Source organism: Mustela nivalis, assembly GCF_964662115.1.
Source record: "Mustela nivalis genome assembly, chromosome: 2".
Lineage (NCBI taxonomy): Eukaryota > Metazoa > Chordata > Mammalia > Carnivora > Mustelidae > Mustela > Mustela nivalis.
The window spans coordinates 64,938,570-64,951,487 of NC_139021.1; the positions used below are offsets into that span (position 1 = coordinate 64,938,570).

General features: G+C 47.6%; 1 protein-coding gene across 3 annotated transcripts in view; it reads left to right on the plus strand.

Moving 5' to 3' along the window:
* Window positions 1-2,118: 2,118 nt before the first annotated feature.
* LOC309858268 (uncharacterized protein) overlaps window positions 2,119-12,918 on the plus strand; it is a 77,886-nt gene continuing 67,086 nt past the window's right edge. For 2 of the 3 annotated variants that reach the window (XR_014308121.1, XM_082718960.1), the window contains exon 1: window positions 2,119-2,343. Coding sequence is in view for 1 of the 3 variants with exons in the window: in XM_082718960.1 (XP_082575086.1) it covers window positions 2,123-2,343 (221 nt within the window). In the remaining 2 variants the exon portion in view is untranslated. Of the gene's footprint in view, window positions 2,344-3,520; window positions 3,540-12,918 lie in introns of those variants that run through there. The other variant, XR_014308122.1, reaches the window with a different exon arrangement.

Sequence of the window (12,918 nt, forward strand, 5' to 3'; positions counted from 1 at the left end):
CTCTCTTAAGACCTGCTCTGATCTCATGAAGCAGGTGTCTCATGAAGCTAACACCATAGCAGAGTAAGGAATGTTGGAGTGCAGAAAGGTGAGTAGCTTGTCGAAGGTGATTCAGGCCCATCAGATTTCAAAGTGGGCAGTCTATCCAGTATATGTTAAAAGCTATACTTCTCTCACTGGGCTGCCATGAAGATTAAATGAGTTAATGTATGGAAAGCACCCAGCACAGTGCCTGGAACATAATACAAAATGCATACATCTTTGCTTTGCGGTTTCTCAGAGTAGATGGTAAAGAAATGTTTATTGATTTTTTTCTTTATGCCACACTTAGTAGAAAGGACATTGTTATGTAAAGAGAAGAAAAACAACACCTACTTAGGTATGTTCTTTCTTGATATGTTTACTACAATAACTCAAAATAGTGCTTTAAGACTTGGTTTGGGGTTTAACCCAGAAGAATATTAGTGTCTTCACCAAGTTCTTGGTGAGCAGCTTGTGTGCACTTACTGTCTTTCTGTTACACTTTCTTCTAGCCTGGACTTGGGAACAGCTGTGGCTTATTGCCCCTGTTGGATGTAATGGGGATTTGCCCAGTTTCTGTAGTTGACCTTATTCAACATTGAATATAGAGAGAGTTTTACATGAACCTCTTCCATTTCTATTACTTGGCCAACTCAGCGTCCTGCATTCCCTTCAAACTTCCATTTGTACAGAAGCTGTTATTACGGAATAAGTTTAATGGGTCGTGAATTTTATGCAGAAAGCGAGGGTTTCTCGATGACTTTGTATGTACCAGCAATGGACGTATTGGCTCCACAAGGAGTGCATTAGGCTAAATATTTTTAGCCCATTGACCCTGGGGGTAATGATCCTAAATGCTTCATTAAATTTTCATGGGTGAGTGACAGAAGCTATGAGGGGAAAAAAACCCCAAAACCCAAATCTGCCACATTAGCTTTTTTATTATACAGCTGGAGGACAGGAGTGTGGCCCCTCAAAAGAATAAAAAAATCAATTTTTTGAGGAACTGTTCCCTGTCTTTTCTTCCTTTCTTGGCCCTGTTCCCATGGGCAGCCCTTGATCGGGTTTTTTTCTCTCTCCCACACCTGGCATTCCGGCGTCTGGAGACAGGTTATACCATACCAGACATTTACTGGAGTTAAACCCAATCTCAGGATACAAGACTTTCAGACCAAAACAGTCTTCTGTGCAACTAGGACCAGAAGGAGGGAGCAACTGTTTACTGGCTGGGGCCTTCTCCCTTGCAGGCCGCGTGTTCGAACTGAATCTGCAGATTGTCTTCTGCCGAGCATTCTAAGAACGCGAGTGGGCGAGCAGACCAGCCCGCATACCTTCAGGGGCTTGAGCCCCTTCCTAGGACTGAGGGCCACGGGAGCGATGCAAGCCTTCTCCCTTCTCGCCCAGTGGAGCCTCAGTGGAGACGCGGGTCTGCCTAACCAGGGTTGGCCGCTGGGAGCTAGCGGCCCCTCCCGCGAAGGAGCGAGGGGGCAGCGGGCCCTCGCCGAACCCGCCTCTGGCTCTCACCCGCGGTCGCTCTACCCTTGGGAATGCGTGAGAAGTTTGGAGGCTTGGATAAGAGTAGACCCTAGGGAAAAATGAGGCAGGTCGGGAGGGCGCTGTGGTCGGTGGGGACGGTGGCGAAAAACACTGGCTACTTTCAGCCGAGGCTGAAAGCTTTGACCCTTTCCCTCCCTCCCCCGCTCGGCGCGATGCGGCTGGGGGGGAGACCCCAAGCCCTGTAGGGGACCCCAAGCCCTCGGCTCCGCTCGCCTCCTTCCGCACCGGGATGCGGAGTGAGCGCAGGGGCTCCAGAGGCGCGACCGCGAATCGAGGCGCACCCGCTCGCTTGTTCGCTCCTTCTGCCTCCTCCACCCCGCCGCCGCCATGACTCGGCTAAGCTCGCGGAGCGCGCTCAGGCGCCGCGGACAGCGTCCGGGCGAGAGCGGGGGCGAGTGCCGGAGCCGCAGCCGGAGCCGGAGAGGCAAGGCCCCGGGCGAGGGCGCGCCGCAGGCGAGCGGCCCGGCGGCCAGGCGGCGGAGAGGCAGCGAGGGGAGCCAGCAGGTGAGCTAGGTTGCCCTGCGCTGGGCGGGCGCGGGGGCGGATGGGGCGGAGGCCGCGGGAGGAGTCGGGGCTGCGCGGGCGGCCGTCTCCTCCCCCGGCGCTGACGCAGGCTGGTGGCTCCTGGGGAGAATGGACCCTGCGCGGCGCTCGCCGGGGCTTTCCCAGGCTGGAGAGCGCGCCTGAGTGTGTCGCCCGCCGTGCATGGGGAGCCGCTTCCAGCGCGGCTGCGACAGCGGAGGAGGATGCTGTCCGCGAGCGGAGGTGAGTCGCGGTGGGGCCCGGCGCAGCTCTGAGTTCAGCGCCAGCAGGTGCCGGGGGGAGAGGGGAACCGGGTGCCAGACGCCACCGCTTGGGGCTCCGGGCGCAGAAGAGGGCTCCTGGGCGCGCCCGTCGTGGGAGTTTGGCTGGGGTGTTGCGGGGATGGCGACAGCAGTTTTCCGCCCGCTCCCTCTTTCTGCTGGGAGAAAAGGAGCGACCTCTCCTCCTTCCTTTTGGCTCTCCCTGACCACCCCTAGTCTCCTTCTGACCGCGCGCGTCTTCTTTCCAGACGTCCTCACCCCAAACACTCGTCTCTCTCCGAGACCGGCTGCTCCCTCCTCCCTGCCGCGAACCCGGTTCTATCCACCTTTGAGCCCTCCCTTCCACTCCAAAACCTCCCCATTGCTCCGGAGCCCATCTCCCGGCCTCTCGAGCGGCTTCCCGCGGCCGGATCCTCTTCCCCACTCATCTGTAGAGCTACGGCTCTGCCCGCAACCGTCGAACAAGCGGGTTTCTCCTATAACCCCTACCTTTTCGCAAACACCCTCAGAGCTGGACCCCGCGTCTCCCCGGACCCAAGCCGTTCCCGAGTCCTCTGTGGACTCCGTTCTGTGCTGCTCCCCCCTGTCCCATTCCCCAGGCTCCCCGCAGCCCCGATGGCTCTCCTCCCTGGCCCGCCCCCTTGGTTTAGGTTCCAGACTGGATGCTGTGCCTGGGAACCAGAACTCAGGGCTTTTGTTTTGTTTTTGCTTTCTTCCTTTTTCTTTTTTTTCTCCTACTGGGGAAACTTTAAAATCCCCGTGGTTCGGCTCCTAAAAAGCGCTATCGGAGGGCTCAACCGCCGAGAGAATCTGGACGCAGGGAGACAGAGATGGGGGAGATTGTGTCGTTCGTCGGAAGGGAGCCTTGGGATGAGTGTACAAAGTAAATTTCAAAACGGAGGTGGTTGCTGCTGCCGGGACCCTCCTTCCCCGGCTGATTCCGTCCCCGTCCGGCAGAGTATTATTGTGACCCTTGGTGGGAGGGCGAGTCTTTTCTCTGCACTTTTTAAGGCGCCCGTCCCTCCCCGCCCCCCTCCCTTGGTGGTGCTGGTGACCTGACCGGGTGGGGGAAGAGCTAGTCGGCGCAAGGGAAATCTGCATGGAGAGGCTGATGCCACTTGGCTCCTGCGTTGCTTGCTCCCGGACCCGCCAGATTGTGTATGTTTCACTCTAAACTACCCGCCACCCCCAACTGCACCACACAAGTCCTCATTGTTGGGGGTCTGCCAGGGCACGTCTGCCTGGGTTGGGAGAGTCTGAAGGAATGGGATGCGGGTGGGGAGGCCGGGGGCGCTCAGCGAACGGGCGCCGACCCAGCGCCGGCATCCGTGAGCTCCGGCAACTGTAGGCGAGCATGGTTGCGTGCCCACGTGGGTCGGTGCCTGGCGGGTAAGTTTGGAGACTCAGGCACGCCTGGACTTAGATCCTTTAGGAAGAGCTTTTCTGTCCGGGCGCTGGGCGGGTAAGAAAAACACTGGCTACTTTGTGAAAGCCAAGGCTGAAAGCTTTGACCCTTTCCCTTTCGCCCGCGGCAACCTAATCAGAACTGTGTAAAAGTCAACTTCTTAACAATCAGAAATTGTCTGCTGATGTCCTTGATTGAAACCCCAGCATTCAAATGGAGTATTGAAGAACTCGCAGACATAGCTTTTGAAGTGCTATTGTTCTTTTCCATACACAGAGGCCCTCTTAAAGGTTTGGGAAGTTCTAAATGCAGTGATTTGAAAGACTGACATTGTAACTATTTGCTGACTCTCAGGGGATTGGCAGGGATGAGAGCAGAGGCCACGGTGAGAAGTGCAAATGTGTTGCTACAGTTTTCTTGGGAGCAGTGCCACTGTCAAGTAGGAATTCAGTTCTAAGCATCAAGTTGGCAATTAAATCTCCTCCTAAAGCAGATTTAGGGGATGATTTTTACTAGGTTTTTTTTTTTTCTTTTTTCTTTTCTTGATGGTTTGCTTAAGGTCTGAGTAGGCATATTTGAAACATTTAATCATGTTCATTGTATTCAACAATAGAATCTGGATAAAAATTACTTATTGTTGATGAAGCTCATCTCACAAGCTGTTTCACAGTATGTTTCATTTGCAAGACACACCACTGTAGGAGGCTGCAGGGAAGAGATGCCATCACTTACTGTTCTGTTCTCTTCCCCAGGCCAGAGAGGAATCTGCTACTTCACTCCCCTCTGCCCTCCAAAGTCATTTCCCTTAAAGGGATGGGGGTTGGCTTGGTACCTGATAGGACCCTTCCTAAAAATTGCATTTGGTGGATATATGGATGCCTGGAGCCACCCTCCAGGCAGATGAAGAATCTAATTGAAGCAACATTTCATTTTGATAATTCACTCAAGTCAAACAGTATTGAAATTCTTTGTGATCAGAGATCTTGAAAACTTTTTTTGTTTCATTTTTGTTTTGTTTTGTAATCTGGATCTGTAAGTGAAAAGGCATTTCAGGTCATCAAGTTGAGCAGGAATAGAGATCCAGGTCTCCTGTACCCATGTCGGTATTCTTCCCACCTCCCCACGTTGACTTACCATCCTCAAGTATATTGTGTTGAACATGTGAAAGACTGAAGCATTTTTCTATATGAGGAATCACCATTATGCACAGACATTGTAACATATCTGCAAAAATGGGGACAGCAGGACAGACGTCTACCTATGGCCCAAGGGATGATGATTATTTGTCGATTGCTATCCTTCTCTCTCTGTTGCTGTCTCTCTATGTCTTTCTCTGAAATTCTTTTTTTTTTTAATTTCAGATTTTATTCATTTATTTGACAGAGAGAGAGATCACAAGTAGGCAGAGAGGCAGGCAGGTTGGGGGGGGGGGCGGAAGCAGGCTTCCCACTGAACAGAGAGCCTGATGTGGGATTTGATCTAGTACCCTGAGACCATGACCTGAGCTGAAGGCAGAGGTTTAACCCACTGAGCCACCCAGGTGCCCCTCGGAATTCTTTATGTTATTAACTCTTTCATAAACTCACTCCCAGTAATATTTTTCCCATTCAAATATTATTTATATTTTAGGAGCTAGAGGGGATACTCGTTTCTCTCCCGGAATATGCCTAGGATATTCGTGTGGATAAAATTTCAAATTTTTCTTCTCTCCTTGCTTATTGGGGTAACTTTCTCCTCTTTCTCACATTATGCCATCATGTTTCATTGTATTTTCTGGGGTGAAGATAATGCAAGTCATACTAATTTAGGTTGATGTAAAAAAGGGTGTCATTTTAAGGCAAAATTACAGGAAGGAGAAGCTGATCACTTGGTTACCCTAATATCACTCCATATTTTCTCTTTGCTCTCCCTGGGTTCATAGGAGTGAGGTCAGATATCATTTTGTGTACATTTGACTGCTCCAAATGTTTCAGTGGAGAGAGAGGTCTTGATTCCAGTAGCCATAAGTTAATGTGGCTGAGAGGAAGGGGGTTGGGAGAATGGATTGACATTGTCCTTTTTTAAAAACAAAAATACATGAGTCATTCAGCATAGGCTCAGCCAAGTTTGATGCCTTCCTGTGCCTGCCTTTCCTAGGCATGTGTATCGTTCTCAGGCTTCTGGAACCTCAAACTCTATTAAACACCATACTTCATTATGCCCTATGCTGTTCTGCTCCATGTCTGTTTCTCTCGATTCCTCTAAAGATTGAGAGTTTCTCCAGGGCCCTGTCGACTTGTCTTCCATGCCTCAGAGGCTTAGCTTTTCCAGGAAGTTCACACTAAATTCTTGCTTCTTCTGATTTATAATGCCTACCAAGGTTACTTTGCAGTAGAGAGAAGATTGTCCTCCCTTTCATGAACTATTTTGAACCTTGAAAACAAAATAAGAGCTTTCTCTTGTAATTTTCAGTGTTTCCTTTTGGGACCAGTCCTTGGCTTCTTTTATGCCCAAACTGTGCATTTCCTGCCCTGTCCTCTCTCCTTCCCTCCTTTACCTTGCTTCCTTTGTTTGTTTGTTTTGTTTTGTCCTTCCCCTTTCACCAAATCAAAGAAATTGCATGAAATCAACAACCACAAAAGGGCTCCCAGCTTAAAGTTTTGTAGTGTGATCTTGCACAGTTGCTGAAATATGCTTTATTCCCTCTTTCATGTGTTATTTCTATTTGGGGGAATAGTCAGGAGGTGGACCTTATCAGTTCTTTGCCCAGTTCCCTGGTAATGTAGGTATTTTAGCTGGGTGATTGTTCCCTTCATGGGTTGTCTGCAGTTGGTTTAAAATTACAATTTAAAGATGGAAACTCTGCCAACCATTGTGTTTTGGGGGCAAGGGGAGAGTGTCTCTGGGTGCTGTCCTGTGAGCACACCTCAAAACCCAGCCACACCACTGGGACATCCAAGCAGAACGTAACAATGTTAACAGTAGACACTGTGTCAGTGAGCGCTGTGTCAAGAGACACATACCAGGTAGCCTAATAGAAGGAATTTAATACAGGAAACTACAAGGAAAATTTTCATAGAATCACACACGTGTCTGAAGAGCTGAGAGTGGGATGGAACAGCAGTGAGAAGCTCCTTCTGGAGTTAGAGGCACAAAGGGAAGGGGTACTGTTCCCAGAGCCTGGGAATTGGGGCTGCATGGTGGGAGCAGGTCCCACACAGGGCTGAGTAGGATCCATCGAGGAGACTGGGCCGCTGCCCAGGATGCCACCTTGAAGCAGAAAGAGAGGGATAGAGGGAGATAGATACCCTAGTTTCTAACCCCCTCCCTTTCTTCCTGTCTCCTGCCTGCCATTCCCATTGATTGACCCTAACTGGAAGTCAGTTGGCCAGGGAGCCTGGGAATGGGACTTGGGCTCAGCTTCCTGCCATGCAGGAAGGCTGCAGCGCAGGGGAAGGAGCCTGAATCGGATCAGAGAGAAACAGGCAAAGGACTAGTTCTGATGCCAGGAATACTAGTCTCTTATAAAAGTGTTTGTTAATATTGCAGAACTTGGGAATGGGAAGTAAAGCCCTGCTCCTCCTCTAAGCTGCCCTCCCATGCTGTCCCATCCAACCTCCCTTGCTGAACTGTGAGAGGGACCCCTGGCATTGAATCTCTATCTTGCCAGGGGGAGCTACGTCCATGCCAAGTGCCCTGGTGAGTAGAACAGTGATAGTCCCTATTCTGCAGTTCCCAAATCTAGATGACTCTGAAAATTCCCAATATTTTTCCTAATTCATTGAATGGCAAGACCTGATCTGATCTGAATGGATACGAGGCTACTTATCATATCTGTTGATCCCCCTGAGTGTGAATAGTCATACATATGGCTTGAGAGGTATTGATGAACTTGATTACGGAGGGAGGGACCTAGCTAGGGGTAGTCCAGATACCTAAAAGCTAAGTGTGTGACATGTGACATGTGACATGCGACACGCTGCCTTTCTGAACTGCATATTAAAATCTGCATTCCGAACACATCAGACCCAGGAAATTTGGATTGTGAACCTGTATTTCAACATGACAGGAGAAGGAAGAGTGGAAATGTGGCCTGATTATAGGCAGCTCTAGGCCAGTGCTCCTGGTAAGCAGTACAGCCGTTCCGGGATCACTGAATGCCAGAGCAGGGTTCCTCTGTAGCCTGGCCTAACAGCCTGCTCAGTCTATAGATGGGGAGACTTCATTGAGGTTGGAGAGCTGGTCCATGTGTTGTGGGGTCACCAAGGGCTTCTCAGAGGAGCTGCTACTACTTGAGTTCCCTTTGCAGTCCATGCTGCTTTGGTCTGAAGCTTGGGTGACTTCCAGCCTTGAAGTTTCAGAATGAAGGAAGCCAGCTGGTGAGTGAACATACAGGTAAATCTGCCCTCCAGCTGTGGTCATCTTATCCTTTTGTAGCATTTCACATAGGCACGCACATTTGCACACCCACACACATGTACTCACACTCATGCAAAAACTTTTCAGCTTCTGATCTTATCAGACAGACAGGATGGGTGTCACCATCCCCATTTTCCAGACCCTCAGACCAAGGTTTGAGTAATGAAGTAATTAGGTCCATGGCTGTGGGCAAGTCCCTGAACGCTTGGAGCCTCCACTGGAAAATGAATTCTTACTCATGCTTTTGTTTTAATTGTTTAGCCACAATCAGACCTATAGGGGGAGTGGCAACACAATTAGAACTGTGCCTGGTGCCCATCGACCATCCTTTCTTCCTCACCGCTCCACCTTCAGACAAGTAAAGTAGATTACATGAAGCCACACAGCTATTCCCTTTGAAAGGGAAGGCTACAGTATCATGAAGAGAACTTAGTAGTTGACTGAAGACAGACCTTTTCTCTCTGTGTCTCTGCTTGCTTGCTTGCTTGCTTTCCTGGCTTTAAGAGGAGGGGCTTGAAGAAATGCCACCATACTAATTTTCTCTTTCTCTCCTGGGAAACTGGGTCTCAGTTGGCTGTGAACTTTGTGACCCCTATTGTCTTCACAGATCCAGATACGCACAGGTTGTTATTTTGGTTACTCCAAATCTGACTGGAGAGGAAACAACCAGATCACAAATACAATTTGCTGTAGAGAGCAACTTTATTTCTTGTCAGCACACATGGGACTTTGCTTATCATAATTCATGGTACATGGGCATAATAAAATATTCTCTTTTTCTAAGTATTTTGCAAGATTAGTAAGGCTTCATTCTTAGGGAAAGTTTATTAATCCATAACTTATAGAAAACTCCAGAGGAAGAAGATATGAGATATGTCCTGTAAGACGTCAGCGTTCGTTATTCAACTAGCTCTCTGCCAGGTGTAGTGCAGGTTGCTGATAGGATAGCAACTCTCCCTTGGATGTGATCTAAACCAGCAGTTGTCTCCATTTTGTTTTCAAATTGGGAGGGTGTGAAAAAGTAGGCGGCAGCCCACTGAGTAATCACGGTCCTTGGGATGCTGGTCCCTTCCACCCTTTTGGCGGCACTGTAGCAACATTAGACACAGAGGCATGCATCGGACCCTGGCTGCCTTGCCTCAGGCTGTGTGCCCTGGGTCTCTGCTCTCTTAGCAAATGGAGATGGTGTGCTGGTGGCAAGGGCGATAGCAATGATGAGGGTGATGGTGAGGAAGTTAGTTACCTCTGTGTCCATTACAAGGGGTAATGGCTGATGGGGAAGTACTCTGTGATCTGTCCTGTCACTCATTTACCCATGTTCAGTGTACCCTTGCAGGGTATTGGCACGATGGTGGGCTCCGTGGAAATGGCCACAAAAGATAGGCTTCCTTCTCAAGATTGAGGATTGGTGTGTAAAGCCCAGATACACAGATGACAACACAGTGGCTAAATACAATAACAAAAAAAGTAGAATTAGTTGAGGGATGAATTTTGCCAGCGTCCAGCTAAGTAATTTGAAGGTGAACTGGGATTTGCTGATGGATCGTTCTTTTTTTTTTTAAAGATTTTATTTATTTGACAAACAGAGATCACAAGTAGGCAGAGAGGCAGGCAGAGAGAGAGGAGGAAGCAGGCTCCCCACTGAGCAGAGAGCCTGATGTGGGCCTCGATCCCAGGACGCTGGGATCATGACCCGAGCCGAAGGCAGAGGCTTTAACCCACTGAGCCACCCAGGCGCCCTGATGGATCATTCTTATTGTAAATATGTTTCAGGTATTGTGTGGGGTGAATGTCACAGCAGCTGTTGTCTACCAGGGAAGGCACAAATCCACAAATGCATGGAGGAGGTACGTTCTAGGTGAGGGGACCATGGTAAAGGTAGAGATGGGCACCTCCATGTATGGTGAGCCCTGAATGAGCTGGTATGAGCTGGCCAGAGCCGGGGAAAGTGAGGCCGTAAAGGTAGTACCTGGTTGCCATGTTAGCCTTGAGATTGTGGCTGGTGGTGAAACAGGCTTTTCTTTGTGTGCCCTTCTGGGCAGGTCTCACTCTTCTCCTCTTCCCTGAGGTGAACAGGCAGTCTAAGGAGAAATGGGGTTATATTTATTTAGGTGAAACGAGGATAGGTATGTGGCAGGTACGGTGTGTTTTAATGGTCTCTCAGAGGCCTCCTGTGACCATATCTGCAAGCCCAGGTGCCTACAAAGATGGTGTAGTTGACATTGCTGAATGAAACAATCCAGGGGAGGCATTGGGGGGGGCCTTGGGTTAGCTACTATTCAGCTCCAGCCAAGGGTTGCCATAAGAGAGTTCTAGACCAAAGTAGCCAAGTCTTCAGCTTTATTGAGAAAAGTTAGAAATTTTTTAAAGACTTATTTATTTATTTATTTGCCAGAGAGAAAGAGAGAGAGAGAGAACGAGCATGGGAGCAGGGAGAATGTCAGGAAGAGGGAGAAGAACTGAGCAGGGAGCCTTGGACAGGACTCAACCCCAGGACTCTGGGGTCATGACTTGAGCCAAAGACAGATACTTAACTGACTGAGCCACCCAGGCATCCCAAGAAATCTGTTTTTTAATTGTGAAATCCATCAGTTTAAAAATGTGGCACGAAATTAGTTACAGAATAATGACAATAACAACAGAAAAATAACATTTGTAGGCTAAAGATAACTGGCCCATGGGCTGATTTTGACTCATGAACCCCCTCATTGTGGATTCTGGCCTATTCTTGATAATTATCTATGACTACATAGATCTCTCTCAAATGGAAGTTCGATAAATATACCAAGGGGTAAATCGGGCCATTTTTAGTAAGGAAAAGTTTCTGTAAGACAGTTGGATGGTAGGAATTGGTCCTCATTTATTTCTGTGTGTTTCCTCAATCACCTCTTCTGTTGTTCTTGATTAAATGCTACTGATACAGGGTAAACCTTTGGTAAAACCGGTATCCATGGCAATCCCAGTGTGTTGCTCACTGTTTGCTGGGCAGCACTGAGGTATATGTGTGTCTGATTCTACAGCTGCCTTGGTGAAGCCTGTTACATCCTGCTGCCCAGGCAAGTGCCCGTAGTAAGTTAGATGAGTGGGTGTGGTATCTGTAAATGACAGTGTTCTATGGTGTTCTTGTTTAGGGTTGAGCTTTGACTCCCAGCCTCTGAAATATGCACATTTCAAACCAGAGTGAGAACACAAACAACTTAGTATTACTGTGGAATTGAGTGAATGTCATAAATATTTCTTTATCTTTTTCATAGCTCGCATAAAATTGTTAAGATATAAAAAAGTTGTTCATTCTAAAAACAACGAAAATTCATTGGCTATCCATCTCCTAAATGCGTGTGTCTCTTTGGGTTTTCATTAGCGTCTAGCAATATACTTTGAGAAATTAGATTTGAACAGAAGTTTCAGCAGAATATGAAACTCCTGGTGTTCATAATGAACCCGTTTTCAGCACTGATCCACTGCGTACAACAGCCTCCTTTTAACCATTATTTCTTCAGAAATAATCCCTTGTTTATTGAATTTGGAAAACACACAATAAATATGAAAAAAAAAGTCATAATATTTCTACTCAGAAGCAGTCTCTGTAATGTTTTGAATTACAGAGATAAACAGGCTAGAGATTGAGGTCAGATGAATATGGGTTTCTATCCAGGCTTCTTCTTTTATGTATTCTTTTTTTTTTTTTTTAAGATTTTATTTATTTATTTGACAGACAGAGATCACAAGTAGGCAGAGAGGCAGGCAAAGAGAGAGGGGGGAAGCAGGCTTCCCGCCGAGCAGAGAGCCCGACGCGTGGCTCTATCCCAGGACCCGGGACCACGACCCGAGCCGAAGGCAGAGGCCCCAACCCACTGAGCCTCTCAGGCACCCCTTTTATGTATTCTTGATAAGTCTTATTTTTCTCACCTATGAAATAGAAATATGGATATTATCTCTTTTATCTGATATTTTCTTGATTCAACCAGATAATGTACATGAAGCACATAGCTCTTCGCTCTTTTATCTGATATTTTCTTGATTCAACCAGATAATGTACATGAAGCACGTAGCTCATTGGTTGGTACACAGAATGCATTAAAAAATGAGCAATATGCTTATGTCTCCTATTCCTTTGGCTACAAACATTTTACTTTGTGGAATCCATGTGGTCAATGACCTATTTTCTGTTAAAAAAAAAAAAAAAAAGGACGACTTCCCTTGTTCCCATATCTCTTTAAGAATCACTCTCCCTAGTATCCTTTTTAATATATTTCTTTACAGACCTGAATCATCCTTAAACTTTTCCCTTGCATGTTTAAGGTGTTTTCCATCCTTCTTTATTATAAATAATTATTTGATGGATATCTCTCTTCATCAATTGTTGGTGGCAGCTTGATTTTCTGGTTAATATAGTGACTGCATCTCAATGGGAAATGGGCAGGACTCCTGCCAGCATCCTCCATTGGAACCCATGCCGATGATGGATGGGAATGTTCTGTATCTGCACTGTCCAATATAGTAGCCACTAGCCATGCATGGCTGTTGAGCATTCGAAATGCAGCTGGTGTGACTGAGAAACTGATTTTTTTTTTAAATTTTTAACATTACTTAATTTTAGTTTGAAAAGCCCTGTGAGTTCATGGCTGCCATATCGTACAGCATGGGCTTCTGCTTTTCCGGTTAAAGGAGTAGAGTAGACCTAGGCTGGGGTTTGTTTTTTAGAGAAACCTGTCAGTGAAACATCTAGCTTTA